Source organism: Drosophila bipectinata, chromosome 2R, assembly GCF_030179905.1.
Source record: "Drosophila bipectinata strain 14024-0381.07 chromosome 2R, DbipHiC1v2, whole genome shotgun sequence".
Classification (NCBI taxonomy): Eukaryota; Metazoa; Arthropoda; class Insecta; order Diptera; family Drosophilidae; genus Drosophila; species Drosophila bipectinata.
In genome coordinates this window covers 22,731,191-22,747,858 of record NC_091737.1, presented here as the reverse complement: position 1 = coordinate 22,747,858, position 16,668 = coordinate 22,731,191, and the positions used below count along the sequence as shown (strand labels likewise).

Here is a 16,668-nt window from a genome sequence, read left to right as displayed (position 1 = left end):
CAATATATATACAAACTTCCTAGAAATTAGGTTTAGGATCTCAGTTATTACCTCGTTATCCCTTCAGTAACTTCATCATCTTCATATCCAAACATCTTCCTAATGTTCCCCAAACATGCAACAAGTTTGAAAAAAAAAAGCCGCCAAAAGATGAGTTCATTTGGGCTTCCACTTTGCACAAAACCGACAGCCTGGGAATCTGGGCCGCCTCTATCCATGCTTCTGGCTGCCGTCCATGGGGATTTTGATTGATGACAGCGCCCACCGCATCGGCAGCTTCACACATTGAGTTATCGCCGGGTCTATCTCAATATAGCGATAGACTCTTTTGGATATGCATTAAATATGAGATTGTTTTTTGCTCGAAAGCTCACCACCACCAGTTGGCTTAAGTGACAGCCAAGATGCTGTTGTTTCTCTGTTTTGTTTTTATTTTATGGATGATACACCTACCTGCCCTCCTACCTGAGTATCAGCCCCTCCATGGCGGCCCTCCCTCGTTGCCCACCGTCTTATATCCCCCATATCCCGCCCGTAACTGAAGTCGATTAAAATTCCTCCGAAAAGTTGAATGTTAATCGCTCATTGTTTGAGGAGGCGCACAAATTAAATTGTTTGCTTTTTCGAAAATTTGACATATAACAGATACATGCTGGCCTTTCAAGCTGCCGCCACCAACAGCTGAGTGCATTTTGAAGATGTATGTTTGACTTTGTGTTCAGTGCAGCATTTTTAATTGCATTCCCTGCCCGCTGATGGCAATCACCCGAAGACAAGTTAATTAAAACCTAGCACAGGCCGATTAACATCAGTTCCTAGAGCCCCAAAACACACGCCAGGTGTAGTTCTATATAAAAATATGTTTTATACAAGCCATACAAGAAATCGATTTACAAAAAAACTGACTGAATCTAGAAAAGTACGTTGCACCAGTTGAGTGAGGAATGTTTTGGATTTAAATTAATGGTATTCTTCAGAGCTCCCCGTTGCCGTATTGCTTGATCTTCAGCAAGTCGCAGGAGAACTGGAAGAGCTGTTCGCACTTGGCCGGCTTCTTGGCGTCCGGATGGAAGGGGCCCTTGCCGCCGTTGCTCAGGTACGTGCCACCCTGGCCCTCGATGGAGGGATCAATGGCGGCAAAGACCACAGTGCGGGATCCCCGCTCCGGCGTCTTGAAGAAGAGCTTTTTGAAAAATGGCACGGATGTGGTGGCCGAGTGCTCAAACAGATCAGTGTCCACAATGCCCGGATGGACCACATTGACCTGAACATGGGCCTTCTCCGCATCCAGCACAGTCTGGAGATGTCGGGTAAACAGAATCTGGGCAAGCTTTGACTGGCTGTAGGCAGTTCCTGGATAATAGTGTTTCCTAGAAGAATACAATTTAATTAAAATATGTTTTAATAATGATTTGTAGAGCACTTACTCTCCATTAATATCCTTATAGTTAATACGTCCAATGAGATTCACACAGGAGCTGACATTAACGATCCTGGAGTTCTTTCCCTCCTTGCCGGCGGCCTTCAGCTTGGGCAGCAGCAAGTGGGTGAGCAGAAAGTGTCCCAGATAATTGGTGGCAAAGTGCGACTCATAACCATCAGCGGTGAGTTTGAAAGGAGCAAACATAATGCCGGCGTTGTTCAGCAGCAGATCGATCTTGGAATAGCGCTCTTTGATCAACTGGGCGAAAGCCTTGACGGATTTTAGATCCCCAACATCGAGTTGCTCGCAGACGAGCTTGCCCTTGGAGGCTTTCAGGTCCACCACGGAGGCCACGGCGGCCTCAGCACTGCGGGGATCGCGAACGCCTAAGGATAGAAATAAATATATTTTTAATGTTTAATTTTTGATAAGGTTTATCCTTAATTTAAACTTTTCTTATTATCTTCAAAGTCTCAAAATTCGAACATATATTCATACACAAGCGCCATCTAGTAGTCTACATGTATTCTACAGTATCTTACATATGTTACAGAAGATCAATGTAGAAATTAACAGACCACTGTTAACTAATATAATTCAAGAGGTAGGAAGTTTAAATTTAAAATAATACTAATTTAGCCAACAAATATAAAATAAAAAGGTTAAAAATTTATAAATAATGCTTTAAAATATACGAGAAAAATATAATTTCTTAGCATGATCATATCAAAGTATAAGATATATCTAACATAAGTTCAACAAACTCTTATCGATACTAATCCCCCCCAAAAAAAGGGATTGAAATGAGAACCAAGACACGATTTCCAAATGTATGGAAGCACGTTTTCCAGAACGGACAGACGGACGCATATGTACCTGCATTCCGATGATCTGATCGGGAATTCATTTTAAATTCTGATTTCGGATTCAGACATTCCCGGCACGTAAAGTGCAGTGCACAGAGTGTACGGGTCAAATGGTTGTGTTGAATTTATAATCGAATCACCCTTTTTATGTCCAGGTCTAAGCAAACGTCTACCGTAGCCGTGGGATTCAAAGTACGGATTGGCTTACACTCACCCATAACCACTGTCATCTCGCAAGCCAGCAGCTTCTCGACGATACGGAGTCCAATGCCTCGATTTCCGCCCGTAATGACCGCGATGCGATCCGGTTGTTTGTAGAGTGCTTTAAATGGATGTTTTCAATTAGCATTTATGGGATAAGAATCTAGAAGACACTTAGACACTTACCCACGCGATCCCGCGCCGCATACTGAGCGTCATGGATGAGACCCACTATGCCGAGGTACTGGTACCGGAACTCCGTCTTCCACTCGAACCAGGACTTGGGGAACTCCTTGGTGGTCTTCGAGAAGAGGAACGCGCACAGCAACAGTCCCACGAAGAAAATCCATAGCAGTGTTCCCAGCATGGTTACCACTAGTTTCCTGAAATGTTAACAATTTCGGAAGATAAGAAATCGATGAAGACTACGTCTGGATCCAAAGGTCAGGGGGGGCTGATAAGAAACCGATTTCTGGGTCGTCACGGGCGGCAGTCATCTGGCGGGGCAATTATCAATATTAGCGAGTCAATCCACCTGAGTGCACTTTGCGACACACTCTCCAACTGAGTCAGCAAGATTTCGAGAATTCCCAGGCCAGCGGGTATACCTCTTGAGGGAATAAGTTTGGAGATGACTCTTTGAAGTTTTTTTTTTGGGATTGAACTGAATTTGGATGTGCTGGGGACTCGTCTATACTTTAGAATATTTGTACAACAAAAACTACCGGATAGAGTAGCTTTTAGTCGCCTTAACTTGAGCTACAACCTAATTTTTTTGTGCCTCTTCACCTGGGACTTTTTGTGTTTGCCCAGCAATTTTCGTAGCTTCGTTAGCCGGGCTTATCAAGCTAAAACAATTGTGTTTATTGTGACTTTAGATTTATGCAAATTTACACTGCAACCTGCACTAAGTCTGGCTCTCGAACCTTAATTGTTTGGCCGGGTAGCTAATGTATTTTAATAATTATACTGAAGACTAGTAGGTTTTTGTCACACTTATTAAAATACCGCCTAGATGGGGGACCTGGAGTGAGAGAGATATGAAGAAATAGAGAGAAGAAACGGGGCAAGGTGTGCTCGTAAAATGCAAATTAAAAAGCTAAACAGTGTTGGAATGAAAGTTGAAGAACCGAAGATAGAGCCAGGTCCAATGATCGGGGCCAGAAGAGTGAATTTGGGGCCAAATCCGAAAACGACGAGGGTCGGTTTCTTCTTGTTTTATGTTAGGGCGAGGGGTCTGGCGACCAAATCTACACAGCGAGAAAAGTGTCAAGTGTCATGGATTGTTAATGGTTTCAATAATCAAAAAATGATCATTATTCTTCAAGAAAAGTAAGTGGAAATGGTAACTTTGGGGATAGGTTTTTAGAACCCTCTTAAGGATTTATCCTTCTGGTTATTCTTTTCACTTAATAACCATTTCTCCCGGTGTACATATGTACTCCACACAAAGGTGAGGCCAAGAGTTTCGACTTCCGTCAACAAAACGCAAAAGCTTAGCAGTCTTTTTGTTGTTGTTGTCGTTTTTAATTTGGCTGCATATGGTTAACTTTCTTTTTCTATTGTTGTTGGTGGCGGTGCCCTTGCAAACGGTTTCAGCTTTTTGTTTTTGTTTTTTTTTCAAGTTTTTACCTTCAATTTGATGTTTGGTTTGGTTTGGCCCGCAAAGGCAGAATGCACTTGCCAGTGAGATCGTCTTATGTTAATAGTGACACCCTTTTTTTCAATTAAAGGCTGCCTCCTAAGCGGTTTCTATCGCGTTTGTTTTATTTTATTTTTTTTTCGAAAAAATAGTCGAATTGAAACCGGTTTTTGAAGCGGCCCTTGGTGCCACAACCGCTCCGCGTGAAATTCAAAAGCGAAGTAAACGTTAGGTTTTAATTGCGCGCCTTTTCGCCAAGAACTCGACTGGGTGTTGCTGTTGTTGTTGTATTTCACCTGTTGCGGTGTCTTATTCGCTTTCAAAATTTCAAAACTCGCGCGTTATCCATTATCGAAAATGGAGAGTTATGTTTGGAAGGATAACAAGGAAAGTGGAGAGAGTATCACATTGGAAACTCTTTCTTGTTATCCTATCATTTTTGGCAGATCAGCAGTGGAGGTCTTAGTTTTCTCGCAAAAAACAGCTGATCGGCTTCAAATTGTAAACACAAAAAAAAATATTGGGTATTTAGCTAGTATTGAAAGCTAGGATTAAGACCGTTATTCTCTTACCTTGTTGTTAAGTCACCGAAAACAACCAATTTAACGAAAACAACTAATTTAATGAAATTACAGACCAGCAACTAGAGGTGGTATGAAATCGATTAAAAAGTTATAGCGCCACCTGCTGGCCAAAGAAGCAACTATGGAAATAGTTGCTTTATTTGTAATGTTAAAAATTAACAGAAGCTGTAGGTTGAGCGGGCAAATTTGAATAGTGACCCAAAAATACGAGTCCAAAATCACAGCTAATTTAAAAGGGGAAACAAATCTTAAAAATATTTTGTCCAGATCTAGAAGTCGTTTAAGGTACTCCGCTTGAGAATCGGATGAGAATTGGGGAAGATATAGCCATCACTGTGGACCCTATAGGGGAAAACCGCATTTTCAAGGGATCCCATCAGAAAAATGGACAAAAAATGGGAAAAATATTTTGTCTCAGGATTTTAATGCAGAATGGTGCAGAATCGATCTAGAAATCGTTTAAGATACTCCGCTTGAGAATCGGATGAGAATTGGGGAAGATATAGGCATCACTGTGGACCCCATAGGGGAAAACCGCATTTTCAAGGGATCCCATCAGAAAAATGGACAAAAAATTGAAAAAATATTTTGTCTCAGGATTTTGATGCAGAATTGTGACGAATCGATCCAGAAATCGTTTAAGGTACTCCGCTTGAGAATCGGATGAGAATTGGTGAAGATATAGCCATCAGTGTGGGCCATATAGGGAGAACCCCGTTTCAAGGAAAATTGTAAATCCTTCTAGGGGATAAGGTACTCCTATTTAATATTTAATTTTAAATTTGAAATAAAAACAAGGCTTTCTTTGCTAGCTGATTTATTTATTGAACCGAAATCGTACAGTGCAAGTAAGTGTTACAACAAAAGTCTGTTCATACAACAATTACAATTTATGTTTTTGCCTTGACACCAGTTATTAACTAATTTTTGCCATTATATAGTTTTGCGCATATATTGATAAGTTTATACTTAGTGGAAATAAACAGAAGCTGAATCTAAGCGATAATCGAAGTCTATACTTGGCGCCGTTTTTGGTTTTCTTGATTAAAGTTTCAGTTTCGGTTAAATCATTGAATTGGGATTACAATATAGTGTGTGTTTGGTGTGTGTGTGTGTAGAGAAGTGGTATAATATATATACGTATATATTACTAAATTGAAATAATTTGATCCGTGTGTAGTAGGTGCCTAAGTGCTATTAAAAGAATATTAGTGTGGAAAGGACAAAGTATATTGAGAAAAATTCGGAACTCTAAGTTGCAGCTGCATTGTCAGTGTCTTTTAACTCCCGCTTTGTGATCGTCTCGTCCTCGATCGTCCCTCCGGACGTTGCAGCGACATCCTTAGGCTCCTTTGACTGTCAATTCTCCACGGACATGTTGCCGATGTCGCTGTTGATGGCCAGCACTTGACCAATAAAGTTCTGGTCGGTGACCACCTCGGCCAGGGACTTGCACAGGTCCGTCAGCTCCTGCAAGGGCATCTTCAGCTGAGGGGCCAAGCGGGTCAAGTGTTGTCCAATGTAGTCCGGCAGCTGCAGGAGATTAGACTAGATTAGTTTTATTTTAAGAGGAATAGAGACTATAGCGACTACCCACCTTTCCTTTGCCCACTTTGAAGGCGCTAAACAAGAGCTTTGTCCGCACCCTCTGCTCATTGGGTCCATCGTAGAAGAGGGTCAGATAGGATTCCTGGACATTGGCCACCAGTGGGAAGTAGATACCGGCGTAGACCTGGCCCTTGGCGTCTCGGGAGAGCAAGGATCGGAAGTTGTACACCAGATTACGGCGCACAGTCACATCAATGGCCGTGATGTACTCCTGGGCCACGTAGACGAGCGAGGTTTTGAAACTGGTGTCCTCGCCGCGGATCTCACGCTCCTTCCACTCCACGAACTTGTTGTTTTGCTGACTATAGGCATAGCAGTAGTCCCGCTGCAAGTGGGGCTCCTTGGATTGGGTGAACCAGCCTAAAAGGATCACAGAATATCAAGACGTGACTCTCGGAGGAGGGAAATGTAGACTTACCCGTGTGTGGATAGCTCTGATCCTGCATGACGGTCACCGCTCGGCTGACGTGGTAGCCCGGATCCAATATCATCACACCCCTTCGCTCCCCGATGGCAATGCGCATGGCCACCATCACGTGCTCCTTCTCCACACCAGCATCCACCGAATTCAGGCCACACTCCTCGTCCAACTGGACGTAGTCGTGGCAGTCCATCACCTGCTCCTCGCAGGACACCACGTACAGGTAGTTGGCCAGAACCGGAAAGAGTTGCACCATCCGGGCCATGATCTCAAAGGCCAGGGAGACGCACATGTGGTGGCGTCGGTTGATGGGCACGTCGTAGAACTGGAAGAAGCTGCGCAGGTCGGAGCGACGGGTGCGCTTGAAGCTGCGGTAAAAGTCCACAAAGAGGTTGACCGTGTTGTAGTGGGTCTCCTCCAACATCCTTTGGAGCGTCGTCTCCACGATTCCGTTGAGCTCCTCATACTGCCAGACGTTGTCAAAGACCAGAGTGCTCTTCCCGCCACTGGACCAGTCGGGCAGCGGCAGCGGATGGCCCAAGGGCCAGACTCCGTTGCCCTGGTTGAAGGCCTCTAGGTCGTAGCCATCGCCAACGACCCAGCCGGATCCAGTGATCCCCTCCAGCGGCTGAACTGGCTGACGGGCCAGCAGCTGCCGGACGTCGGAGTATCGCTCCGGAGCATCCACCGATGTCAGGTCGGTTGGTTGCGGCTGCACCAGCTCCTCATCCTCGTAGTCATCCTCGCTGGAGGAGGTGGAGGGTGTTCGCCGGATGGCGCCCGTTCCGGATGCAGTTCCAGCTCGTTCAGGTGCGGCGGCGGATCGCGTAGTCAATCCCATTCCGCGCACAGCATCCGCCAGCTGCTGGTCCCGCTCCTGTGCCGCTCCAGCGACAGCGGTCCCGCCAGCAGCGGCGGCCTCCTCCGGGAGCTCTCCTTGCGGAGCAGCTCCTCCATCCTGTAGACTGGCGGCAGCGGCGAGTCAACTCGGCCATTCGGCGCCCCAGCGGCCCACGGTGGGCACATAGCCACTTTCGCAGTCATTGAGGGTGGCTTCTAGTTGAATGTTGGCGACTTGGCGCGTTGCGTTGGCGTTTGAGTTCAAAGGTGCTTGCGCTTGGGCAGCGGTGGCTCCCACTCCAGCACTGATCAGACTAATCCGGCCCTGCGCTCGCTTGAACAGGAGGTCCGGCTCGTCTCCAAATTTCGTTGTTTGTTTAGACTGATCTGTTGGGATAGAAAATGGAGCAATTTAGTAATTGAATTCTTAAATGGAAGGTCAAGATCTAAGGTCTAAGATCTCTCTAACGTCTACTGATCTCTAAGCAACCTGTCAAGATTATAAAAAATTCTATGAATTTTGTTATCAATCTAATCATTATTCATTTTAATCCCCTGACACTTAGAGCCTATGCACTGATTAGAAGCGATTACAGATCCCTCCTAGAGTTTCGTAATCTGATCCGATCTTTGCAGGTTCGTCTGGCAGGTAGGTCTGCCCTTGAAAAAGTCAAACCCCTGCTGATAGCCCTTACAATTGGAAACCCCTGAAAGCAAGCATTTCCCTGAATAAACATTATTTGTCAGATCTTTCTCCGAGTGTGTTGCCGGGGGACGGCAGTTGGCTGTTTTTAAGTACAGTCACTGGCCTAGCCATAAACAACTTGGCAATCAAATCCAAAGTACATAAATAAGTACATTGTTATCAGGGGGCGGCGACAGGAAACGGGCGGGGACGGACTTAAAAAATGTGCCGGATTCAAGTGCCGATAGCCAGCTTTCATCAATTTTAGCCAATAAACCTAGAGTACTATATAACACTTTTCAAGTGCAATGATGGGGGAAAGTGCCCACGTGCCAGGGTAGGCAGATGGATATTCAAATTAGAAGATAAAGCCCGGATGCACGTCAGAGGGTTATCATGTTTTTTTGGCTCTGGGAGTTTGTTTTTGATTAGACATTCTGCGTCGTCGATTTGCTTTGTTTGTAAAGTGACTCAATGGAGCTCAAGGGGGCACCAGAGCTCTATCTGGGCACAGACAGAGGGAATGTGCCACATTGAGAATAAACCCGGGGGCACGCGCAATTGTTGCTAATTGCACGTGAATCAGAGCTGCCGGAAATGGGGGGTTTTCAAAACAAAAAGCTCTGCGTTCTCAGCGATTTTCTGATCTATTTTTTGACACTACTTTGAAAAACAATATTACCAACAGTCAGACATGATATTTTATCAGAAATATCTGCTTTGTTCCTGGATGGTAAAAATCTTAATATTCGGACTTCTCTTTGTTCTCGATTATATCCCATATAATGCTATATATCTCCTGACATTGATGGTAATATGATTTGATTTTCGCACGACATATCACTGGCATTACTTACCCATACAATGGCCTAAGCCCAATAAACAAAAATTGTTGTTTTTCCTGGTTAAGATATCTGGTTTTTCTATTTTTTCACACAAACTTGCAACCGCTCTGTGGTCTGGCCTTCCACTTGGGGATATCAGTTAAGTGGGGGGTTGGGGTTTCCGATTCTTCGCTTTGGAGCAGTGGATGCAACAGTTGTTCTTCAACTGCTGGACGTTTTTTATTTTCTTTTCGAAATAATTGCTTTTCCCGACGCGCGTGCGTGGAAAATCGAACGGAAGGAAATGAAATAAAATAAGGGAAACGCGAACTAAAGGCAAACAACCTGTTGTTTGCTATGTTTGCTCTGTCTTTTGTTATTTTTTTTTATTTTTTATTATTAATGTTTGTCTTTTTTTTTAGTTATTAAGCGCTTTTGCCTGTTCAATGCAGGTCAGAGTTTTTTAACAATATTGGCGAATTAATCGACATCGAAGATGATTTTTTTTTCAACACTCGGCTGCGATATATACCCGTACTCGTATCTGAGAAATACAATATAGTATGCACTTGCACTTGGGCACTTTTCTGACTTTTTTCGATTTTCCGATTTTCCGCTTTTCAGGCGAATGTTCCGTTAACGACGAAAGACTCTTGGCGAATGAATATAGACGAGCTCTTATATAGACGATCGTACCTCATCGGGCGATGGATGTCAGCGTCGAAGTCGGCGTTTGCGTCGGCGTCAGCAGAGGCAGCGACTGTGACTGCGACTGGGTCTGACACAGTTCGGAATTTAGCTTTATTTCAATTTATGACGCAAAAAAAGCTTGAAAAATTCCACAAAAATAATTAAATGATAAGAGACTGGGGGGGGGGGGAACCGAATCAAAGTATAACGAAATTTTTTTTGTTTTGCTCCGACAGTTCGCGTAAACAATTCGTGGGCTTATTGTTTATGTTGTTGGGATAGGAGGAGCCCTCTGTAACGATAAGAAGAGAGGGTATTGAAAATAATAATAAAATACCCTTCAAAATAAACAAAAATATATTCTAATTTGGTAATAGGGTGAAATCACCGAAACGTAATAAACATGCTAAAAGCCAGTCAACACGCAAATCCCATGTTTGTTTGCTTACTTTGATTTTATATTGTAGTTGCTATATCTTATCGGTCTGAGTCAACGCAGTCAACGGTTTATGATCTATTTTCGTTCTACATATATAATATATAGTATATAGTTACTGGCCTCCCCAATGAGGACAACGTGATGCCTTGGGTCTTATAACTGGCCGAGTGGAAAATTTGTTATTTTCCCTGGGTCGGAGTTTGGCTTATCTAATCACCCTCCGCATTGAATCCGATTCGATGCACTCCCCTCTTGGATTCCGGCATGAATATTACATTGTCCACCCATCCACCCAGAAGGGAAGGAAGATGTCCATGTAATGCGCCCCAGGGAGCCAGGCCATCATCCATATTCAAATGGCACCAAGGTCAGAGGGCGCCACCCATCTTATATATATGTATTTGTGGCATTATTATAAGCAATATATTATAATGTTCATTCTACCCAGGATGTGCAATAAGTGTCACCGTATAATTGGCATTCAATGTCTATAAGACGCCAACTGTTCAGGATTATCATCCAAAAAGGGTAAACAACAGGATGTCTTAAAAGATATTCTAAGAGATAGTCTTCAAAAAAGGTTTTAATAAAGGAGGTTAAATATTAAAATTAATTCCCAACAGACCAAATTCAAATAGTAACTAATTACAGGCCTAGTTTCTTCTCTCGGAGTCCCCACTGTACTCATTTTCCTAGTAGGCCTAGGGCGCCATTGGCACTAGCTCACATGGTCCCATTTTTATTCGAGGCCTCCCCCCCCCTGGCACATAGAACAATGCCAAACCCTCAGCTCTGTTGTTGTTTACGAAGTGTGCCAACCAGGCCAGTTTGCCTGCCACGCCTGCCAATCCCCCCTTGCAACATGCAACCGCCCCCCAACCCACACCCAGAGACATGGGCCGTTTTATATAGCCGCCATATAGTTGAGATCTTTGTACGAGATTTTTGCGCCGTAATGAAATTCTTTCGGTGTTTGCCGCCGGGATGTAATACCGTAGACAAACACTTTTTGATGGTGCAATTTGAATTAAGTATTTTGCACTAGTCAAGGTCACTCGAAATTAGAAACTGTGTGTATTTTCTTCCCCACAACAAAAGTCTACAACATTTTTATGAGAATATATTCTCAGAATCGGGAATTTTCGAGAATGGCTATTGGGATTATAAGCTTATAAGAGGCATATAAACTATAAAGATAAGTTTAATGTTTTTTTTTGAAGTTTTAAGAGCCTTTAGATAAGAAAAGTATAGTATATATACTGGCATTTAAGATATAGGTACATGGTTAAGGTATTTATATGGGTATATGGTATATGGTTAAGGTACTGGCATTTAAGGTATAGGTATAGGTTTGATTAGCTCTTGATTAGCTGATTAATATTTTCCTAAAAATAAAGACAAGTGCAGACCTATTCTCGTTTTGTTATTCATTTTTTAAGTTAATAAATTATTAAAGTTTCTCTGCAATATCGGTTTGGAGGTCACGCTTCACATAATCTATTAAATGAATATATTTTTTATTAATTAGCTAATGAATTCGTTGCGCTAAAGGAGATCAGGGCTGTGGCTACGATTTACGAGTCAGGCCCGGTAGTGGAATTGGTAATGGAATTTCAGTGGAGCGGAAGCCAAAGTTGGTAGGTCAAAGTTAAAAGGCGGCTTTATTGGCTTATTGTTAATGTCACGCTTTCTCCATTGACGTCACCAGTGAAATGTGAGCAATAAGCTGATGCAAACTGGGCTAACTAGTTCAATGTCGCTTCTGTGCGTCTTACTGACGTCACTGGTGTTCGAAAATATTGCTCATCCGCCAGGTCCGCCAAGCCGGCCGGTTATTTTTTCCTGTTTCGGTCTTCGGGGCATTCCACCACCCCTCTGCCAAGAGGGTAGACTGCCCAGAATGCCCATGACCCGAGGCTTTCCAGGAACGGCGATGCGCCACGTGTCGGTTGTCTGGCGTGCGTATTTGTAAACAACTGGAGGCGCCTGTTGGTTGTGTGGGTGAGAGCGGGCCTTTGTCCCGTTTACTATCAAAACAACAGGAAGTCAGGACGCAGGCGCTGGAAAGTGGTGGAAAAATGGCCAAGAGAGAGCCATCTGGAACAACACAAAGGAAATGCAACAACAGTCAAGGTCCTTCAAAGTTGATTGGAATTCTAGAATGGTTTTCTATTCTAAACTTTATTAATAACAAGAAAGCAAAGCTAACTTCGGGCGGAGCCGAAGTTTATATACCCTTGCAGCTATAACCGGATATATATCGCAAACATCGGATATAGTTGGCCGATCCTTATGATTACATCATAATAAAACCAATTAATTACAATAAAGAATCTAAAAAAAAGTCCCAAGCTTCTATCTTCAAAAATTCGAAAGTTGATATTTCTACCAAATACCATTTCCGATCGTTCAGTTATATGTCAGCTATAAGATATAGTCAACCGATCGTTATGAAATTTGGTAGATCGGATTGACTGACCAAAAATAGAATGTGTACCAAGTGCCAGCTTTCTATCTTCAAAAACACGAATGTTGGGTCATTTCCGATCGTTCAGTTATATGGCAGCTATAGGATATAGTCGGCCGATCCTAATGAAATTTTGTAGGTCGGATTAACTGGCCAAAAATATAATCTGTACCAAGTTCCAGCTTTCTATCTTCAAAAACACGAAAGTTGGGTCATTTCCGATCGTTCAGTTATATGGCAGCTATAAGATATAGTCGGCCGATCCTTATGAAATTTGGCATGTCGTATTATTTTGCCAAAAATAGCTCTCATGTCAAATTTGAACTCTCTAACTCTAAAAACACCAAAGTTATACCATTTCCGATCAATCAGTTATATGGCAGCTATAGGATATAGTCGGCCGATCCCGGCCGTTCCGACTTATATACTGCGTGCAAAGGAAAGAAGGGTGTGTGCAAAGTTTCAAGACGATAGCTTTAAAACTGAGAGACTAGTTTGCGTAGAAACAGACAGACGGACAGACGGACAGACGGACAGACGGACAGACGGACAGACGGACAGACGGACAGACGGACATGCTCATATCAACTCAGGAGGTGATCCTGATCAAGAATATATATACTTTATAGGGTCGGAGATGTCTCCTTCACTGCGTTGCACACTTTTGGACAAAATTATAATACCCTCTGCAAGGGTATAAAAAGTTGTTCTTATTTTTATGGTGATTGGCCTAAGTCTCTTTGTAGAATCCTTTGTAGAATTCTTCCCTTTATAGTATACCCACTGTTTCGCCCCACCACTGTGGGTGGAGATGCCTCGCTCTTGCGCACTTTTATTGACCATTTCTTTGTTTTCCCCGCCCCAGCGTGGCCCCCTTGACGAGGCTGCTATTTTTATTACCGCAGGCTTGTTATTTTTTTTTGCCTAAACTGCAGTCGTGGCCAGAATGACAAAATCGATAGTTGGGAAGTTGGGAAGAAACTACTTGGATAGTCCAAACATAAGGATAGTCCCCTGGGGATAGGCTTACCTTTATTATTAACTGGCTCACTCGCACTCACTGGGACAGGCGTGGGGATGGCTCACACACACTCGGAAAATCAAACGCCGCCTGCCGGAGGGAGTGAGAAAGATAGACTATAGCTGGAGGGGGTCCTTACAGCTTTTTACTCCAATTGTAGGATCCGTTGTAGAAAAATAAAATCAATATAATCATTTTAGTGTGCATATTGAGGACAGTCATCGCACTTTCTAGCACTAAGCCACACTATCTCGAAGGGATTGGGATCGAACTCAATAGTCAGGACAGGACACCACTATTAGTTTTTATGTCTTTTGCGTTTGACTGGCATTTAAGGTTGGGGGCTTCAGAGCTCTCAAGTTATTAAGAAATAGACTGCGACACTTCACAATGTATGAGTTACGGGAACTCTTAGTTTTTAGAAATATTTTAAAATATTCTTTGTAAGATATTTTCTGGTCCTTTTCCGTTATTTCGCGAGGATGTTATGCACAGTTGAACATGGAAAACTCGACTGTGGCGCAAGCACTGAGTCAGCAGCATTCCCATGACTTCCAATCCCAATTCCAGCCACTTTCCACTACCACTGCTGCATGGCTGTTGCAATGTCCTTAGAAGTTTGTCATTTAATTTCCTTGTTTATGTCCTTTGTCTTTGCTGGGACAATAAATTTCACGGTGGACAATGAATTCTTATCCAGAAACTTTGTTACATTTTCAAGGTAGAAATATCCTTAGATAAACATGTCGACTGGGATGACAGAATTCTTTATATTAAAGAATTCCACAAAAATGAACTCGGCTACAAATTCAGCAAGATGTTGTGCTGATGAGAACAATGTCAATGCGGATTTGGATTCGGAGCACTTTCACAATTGCACTCCCCCTACTGATGGTATTGATGATCCTGGCGGGCCTTGGGCCAGCGACAGGATACCCGAATTACAGCTATCCCTGGAAGTGGAATCACTACAACAAAGCAGGGAGCCAACAGTATATCAGAGACCAAAAGGATCCAAAAAGGCCATTAAGGCCAAAGGCGAGTCATGAGGATCCTGAGGCTCTCTTTCGTAGGCTGGACGACATGGAACGACGGAGTGAAAAGGAGCGGATGGCGGAGAGGATCATGCATCCCGAGTGGGAGAAGGGCAGCGTCCAGATGAATGCCTTTCACGGAGGTCCCAAAATCTCACCTGCCCAGTTGTATAGGGATAACTTCTCGCACTATGGAAGCGATGTAAGTGACCACGGGGAGATGGAACTGGACGATCCGTTTGCCAGCATAGCCCACGATAGTTACAATGCGCGCTCCGGCGAGGTGATAAGCCCGTATGATTCCACCGATCGGGAAATTGAGAGAATACTGGAGTACGGCAAAGACACTAGTCTGCAGGCCAGGCCCTCGATGGCCAAGGCCAATCTCCTGGCCAAGGTGGTCAGCAATAATGGCGACCAGCAAATCAAGCGGCTGCCAACCAAAAACCTTCTTTGCACCCAGAGGCCCCAAACTTTCCCCACCATCCGAACGCGGCCTACGACTACGACAAGGGCTACCACCCGCCAAACGACCACCACAAAAACTACTCGAATACCTTTTTCCACCTTCTGCATGCCTGACCCAACGACATCTACGACCTTAAGACCACCTCCGTTGCCTCAACCGTCGCCTCATCCGCCGTATCAACCATCGCCTTTGCCAAAGCCCATTCCCAAGGACGAATGTGGCAAAAAGTCCAAGATACTAAACGCATCCACAGCAAAGATGATCTTGGAGACGATACTGGAATCGAAACAGCACGCACTCGCTGTCCTGAAGAATCTCAACTATATGGAGATGGAGGTTCTCAGTCTGGCATCCGAAACTTGCCCAAGAATGAATCCTAAGCCAAAGTTCGACAGCAAGCATAGAGGACGCGTGATGTCCACTAAATATGGCGAGAAAATGGAAGCTCCCCGGAAGCCCCCATCGACCATCGGTCAATCTAGCCCAGCTAGAGAATTCCCAGCATTCTCCTTCGGAATACGACCCATTAGCAAAGGAGAAAGTCCTACCGCTTTGGCCATAGCCAGGGAGGAAGAGCTTAAACTGGAGGAACGGGTGTGGGACGAGCATCTGAACCTGATGCGGGCGAGGCGACCATGGAAGCCCAAGAGGGCAAGGGCAGAAGCTGCACCGCCGGAAGCCGTTCATCTGGAGCCCTTACCCAATCAACAGCCTCAGGATTTTCTGGAGGAGCTGGACGAAGATGAACCAGTAGAAAAGGCAAATCCACTGGAATTTAGTGTTGTACACATGCCAATGGAGTCGGAGGTGCCAGATGTGAAACAGCTACCCCAAGACCCACATCGCATCAATGTGCAAGCCCTGAGTGTGATTGTAAAACCAGTGGTACCCGCGGAACCCAGTGAAGAATCTGTCCTGCCAGCCCCTGATACTTGGGGCTCCCCTGTTTTGTCCCAAACGGAAATGCAGGGTCCTTTGCGAAACGAGTGGGAACCGACAAAACACAGAAAAAATAATCGAAGAAGAAAGAAGAAAAAACATAGATTGTATAAACAGCAGTATCTGGAAAACTATGAATGGAATTTTTTATAAATCTTAACACTGTTTGTTCAAATTAAATTATATATTTTTCAAAAAACAAATTCAAACTTGGCGGTTTCTTTAAAAAAAATACCAAAGAAACGTTCTTTCCATATTTAGAATTAATCGGTTTCAAGTACTATCGATATTTTTGTCAATAAGTTTGATAGCACTGAGTATGTCTATTTCTAGCCTTTTTTTAAGTTGTATATTTTAATTTGTATTTAAAATAATTTGTGTTTAGGAATAAAGTTTTGATACAGAACAATATTTAAAAAAAATATAACCACAAAGTTGAACTAGGCTTAACTAAAATTCAAATGCCTTAGAATATCTGTTAAGTGCGAATTTTTAAATTTATTTTTAAATTTAAT

The 16,668-nt window shown here is 43.6% G+C and overlaps 3 protein-coding genes across 4 annotated transcripts; 1 reads left to right on the top strand and 2 right to left on the bottom strand.

Moving 5' to 3' along the window:
• Nucleotides 1-845: 845 nt before the first annotated feature.
• On the bottom strand, nucleotides 846-4,822 carry LOC108122967 (polyprenol dehydrogenase). Of its 2 annotated transcripts, none has more exons than XM_070278904.1 (5): nucleotides 4,705-4,822; nucleotides 2,677-2,873; nucleotides 2,504-2,611; nucleotides 1,428-1,809; nucleotides 846-1,370 (listed from the first exon to the last, which is right to left on the bottom strand). In XM_070278904.1, exons 2-5 carry the CDS (start codon nucleotides 2,855-2,857, stop codon nucleotides 974-976), a joined length of 1,068 nt encoding a protein of 355 aa, XP_070135005.1. In that variant the 5' UTR covers nucleotides 2,858-2,873; nucleotides 4,705-4,822; the 3' UTR covers nucleotides 846-973. The 2 variants fall into 2 exon arrangements, with proteins under 2 accessions (XP_070135005.1, XP_017093337.2); XM_017237848.3 differs by lacking the exon at nucleotides 4,705-4,822 and adding an exon at nucleotides 4,123-4,533.
• A 694-nt stretch (nucleotides 4,823-5,516) lies between these two features.
• On the bottom strand, nucleotides 5,517-9,766 carry LOC108123255 (uncharacterized). The gene is made up of 5 exons (XM_070278218.1): nucleotides 9,128-9,766; nucleotides 7,733-7,972; nucleotides 6,743-7,696; nucleotides 6,314-6,684; nucleotides 5,517-6,249 (listed from the first exon to the last, which is right to left on the bottom strand). The coding sequence occupies exons 1-5, from the start codon at nucleotides 9,129-9,131 to the stop codon at nucleotides 6,076-6,078; spliced, it is 1,743 nt and encodes a 580-aa protein (XP_070134319.1). The 5' UTR covers nucleotides 9,132-9,766; the 3' UTR covers nucleotides 5,517-6,075.
• Nucleotides 9,767-14,452: 4,686 nt separating this feature from the next.
• Nucleotides 14,453-16,332, top strand: LOC108122943 (uncharacterized). The gene has a single exon (XM_017237801.3). The coding sequence runs from the start codon at nucleotides 14,540-14,542 to the stop codon at nucleotides 16,304-16,306; it is 1,767 nt and encodes a 588-aa protein (XP_017093290.2). The 5' UTR covers nucleotides 14,453-14,539; the 3' UTR covers nucleotides 16,307-16,332.
• The last annotated feature ends 336 nt before the right edge of the window (nucleotides 16,333-16,668 follow it).

Bases quoted from the DNA above. Each gene is read 5' to 3' on its own strand.
- LOC108122943 (XM_017237801.3), top strand. From the start codon at position 14,540: ATGAGAACAATGTCAATGCGGATTTGGATTCGGAGCACTTTCACAATT.
- LOC108123255 (XM_070278218.1), bottom strand. The intron at 6,685-6,742 runs GTAAGTCTACAT...TGATCCTTTTAG, and splicing joins TCAGAGCTATCCACACACGG to GCTGGTTCACCCAATCCAAG. The intron at 6,250-6,313 runs GTGGGTAGTCGC...AATCTCCTGCAG, and splicing joins TCAAAGTGGGCAAAGGAAAG to CTGCCGGACTACATTGGACA.
- LOC108122967 (XM_070278904.1), bottom strand. From the start codon at position 2,857: ATGCTGGGAACACTGCTATGGATTTTCTTCGTGGGACTGTTGCTGTGC. The intron at 2,612-2,676 runs GTAAGTGTCTAA...ATCCATTTAAAG, and splicing joins TGCGGCGCGGGATCGCGTGG to CACTCTACAAACAACCGGAT. The intron at 1,371-1,427 runs GTAAGTGCTCTA...GTATTCTTCTAG, and splicing joins TATAAGGATATTAATGGAGA to GAAACACTATTATCCAGGAA.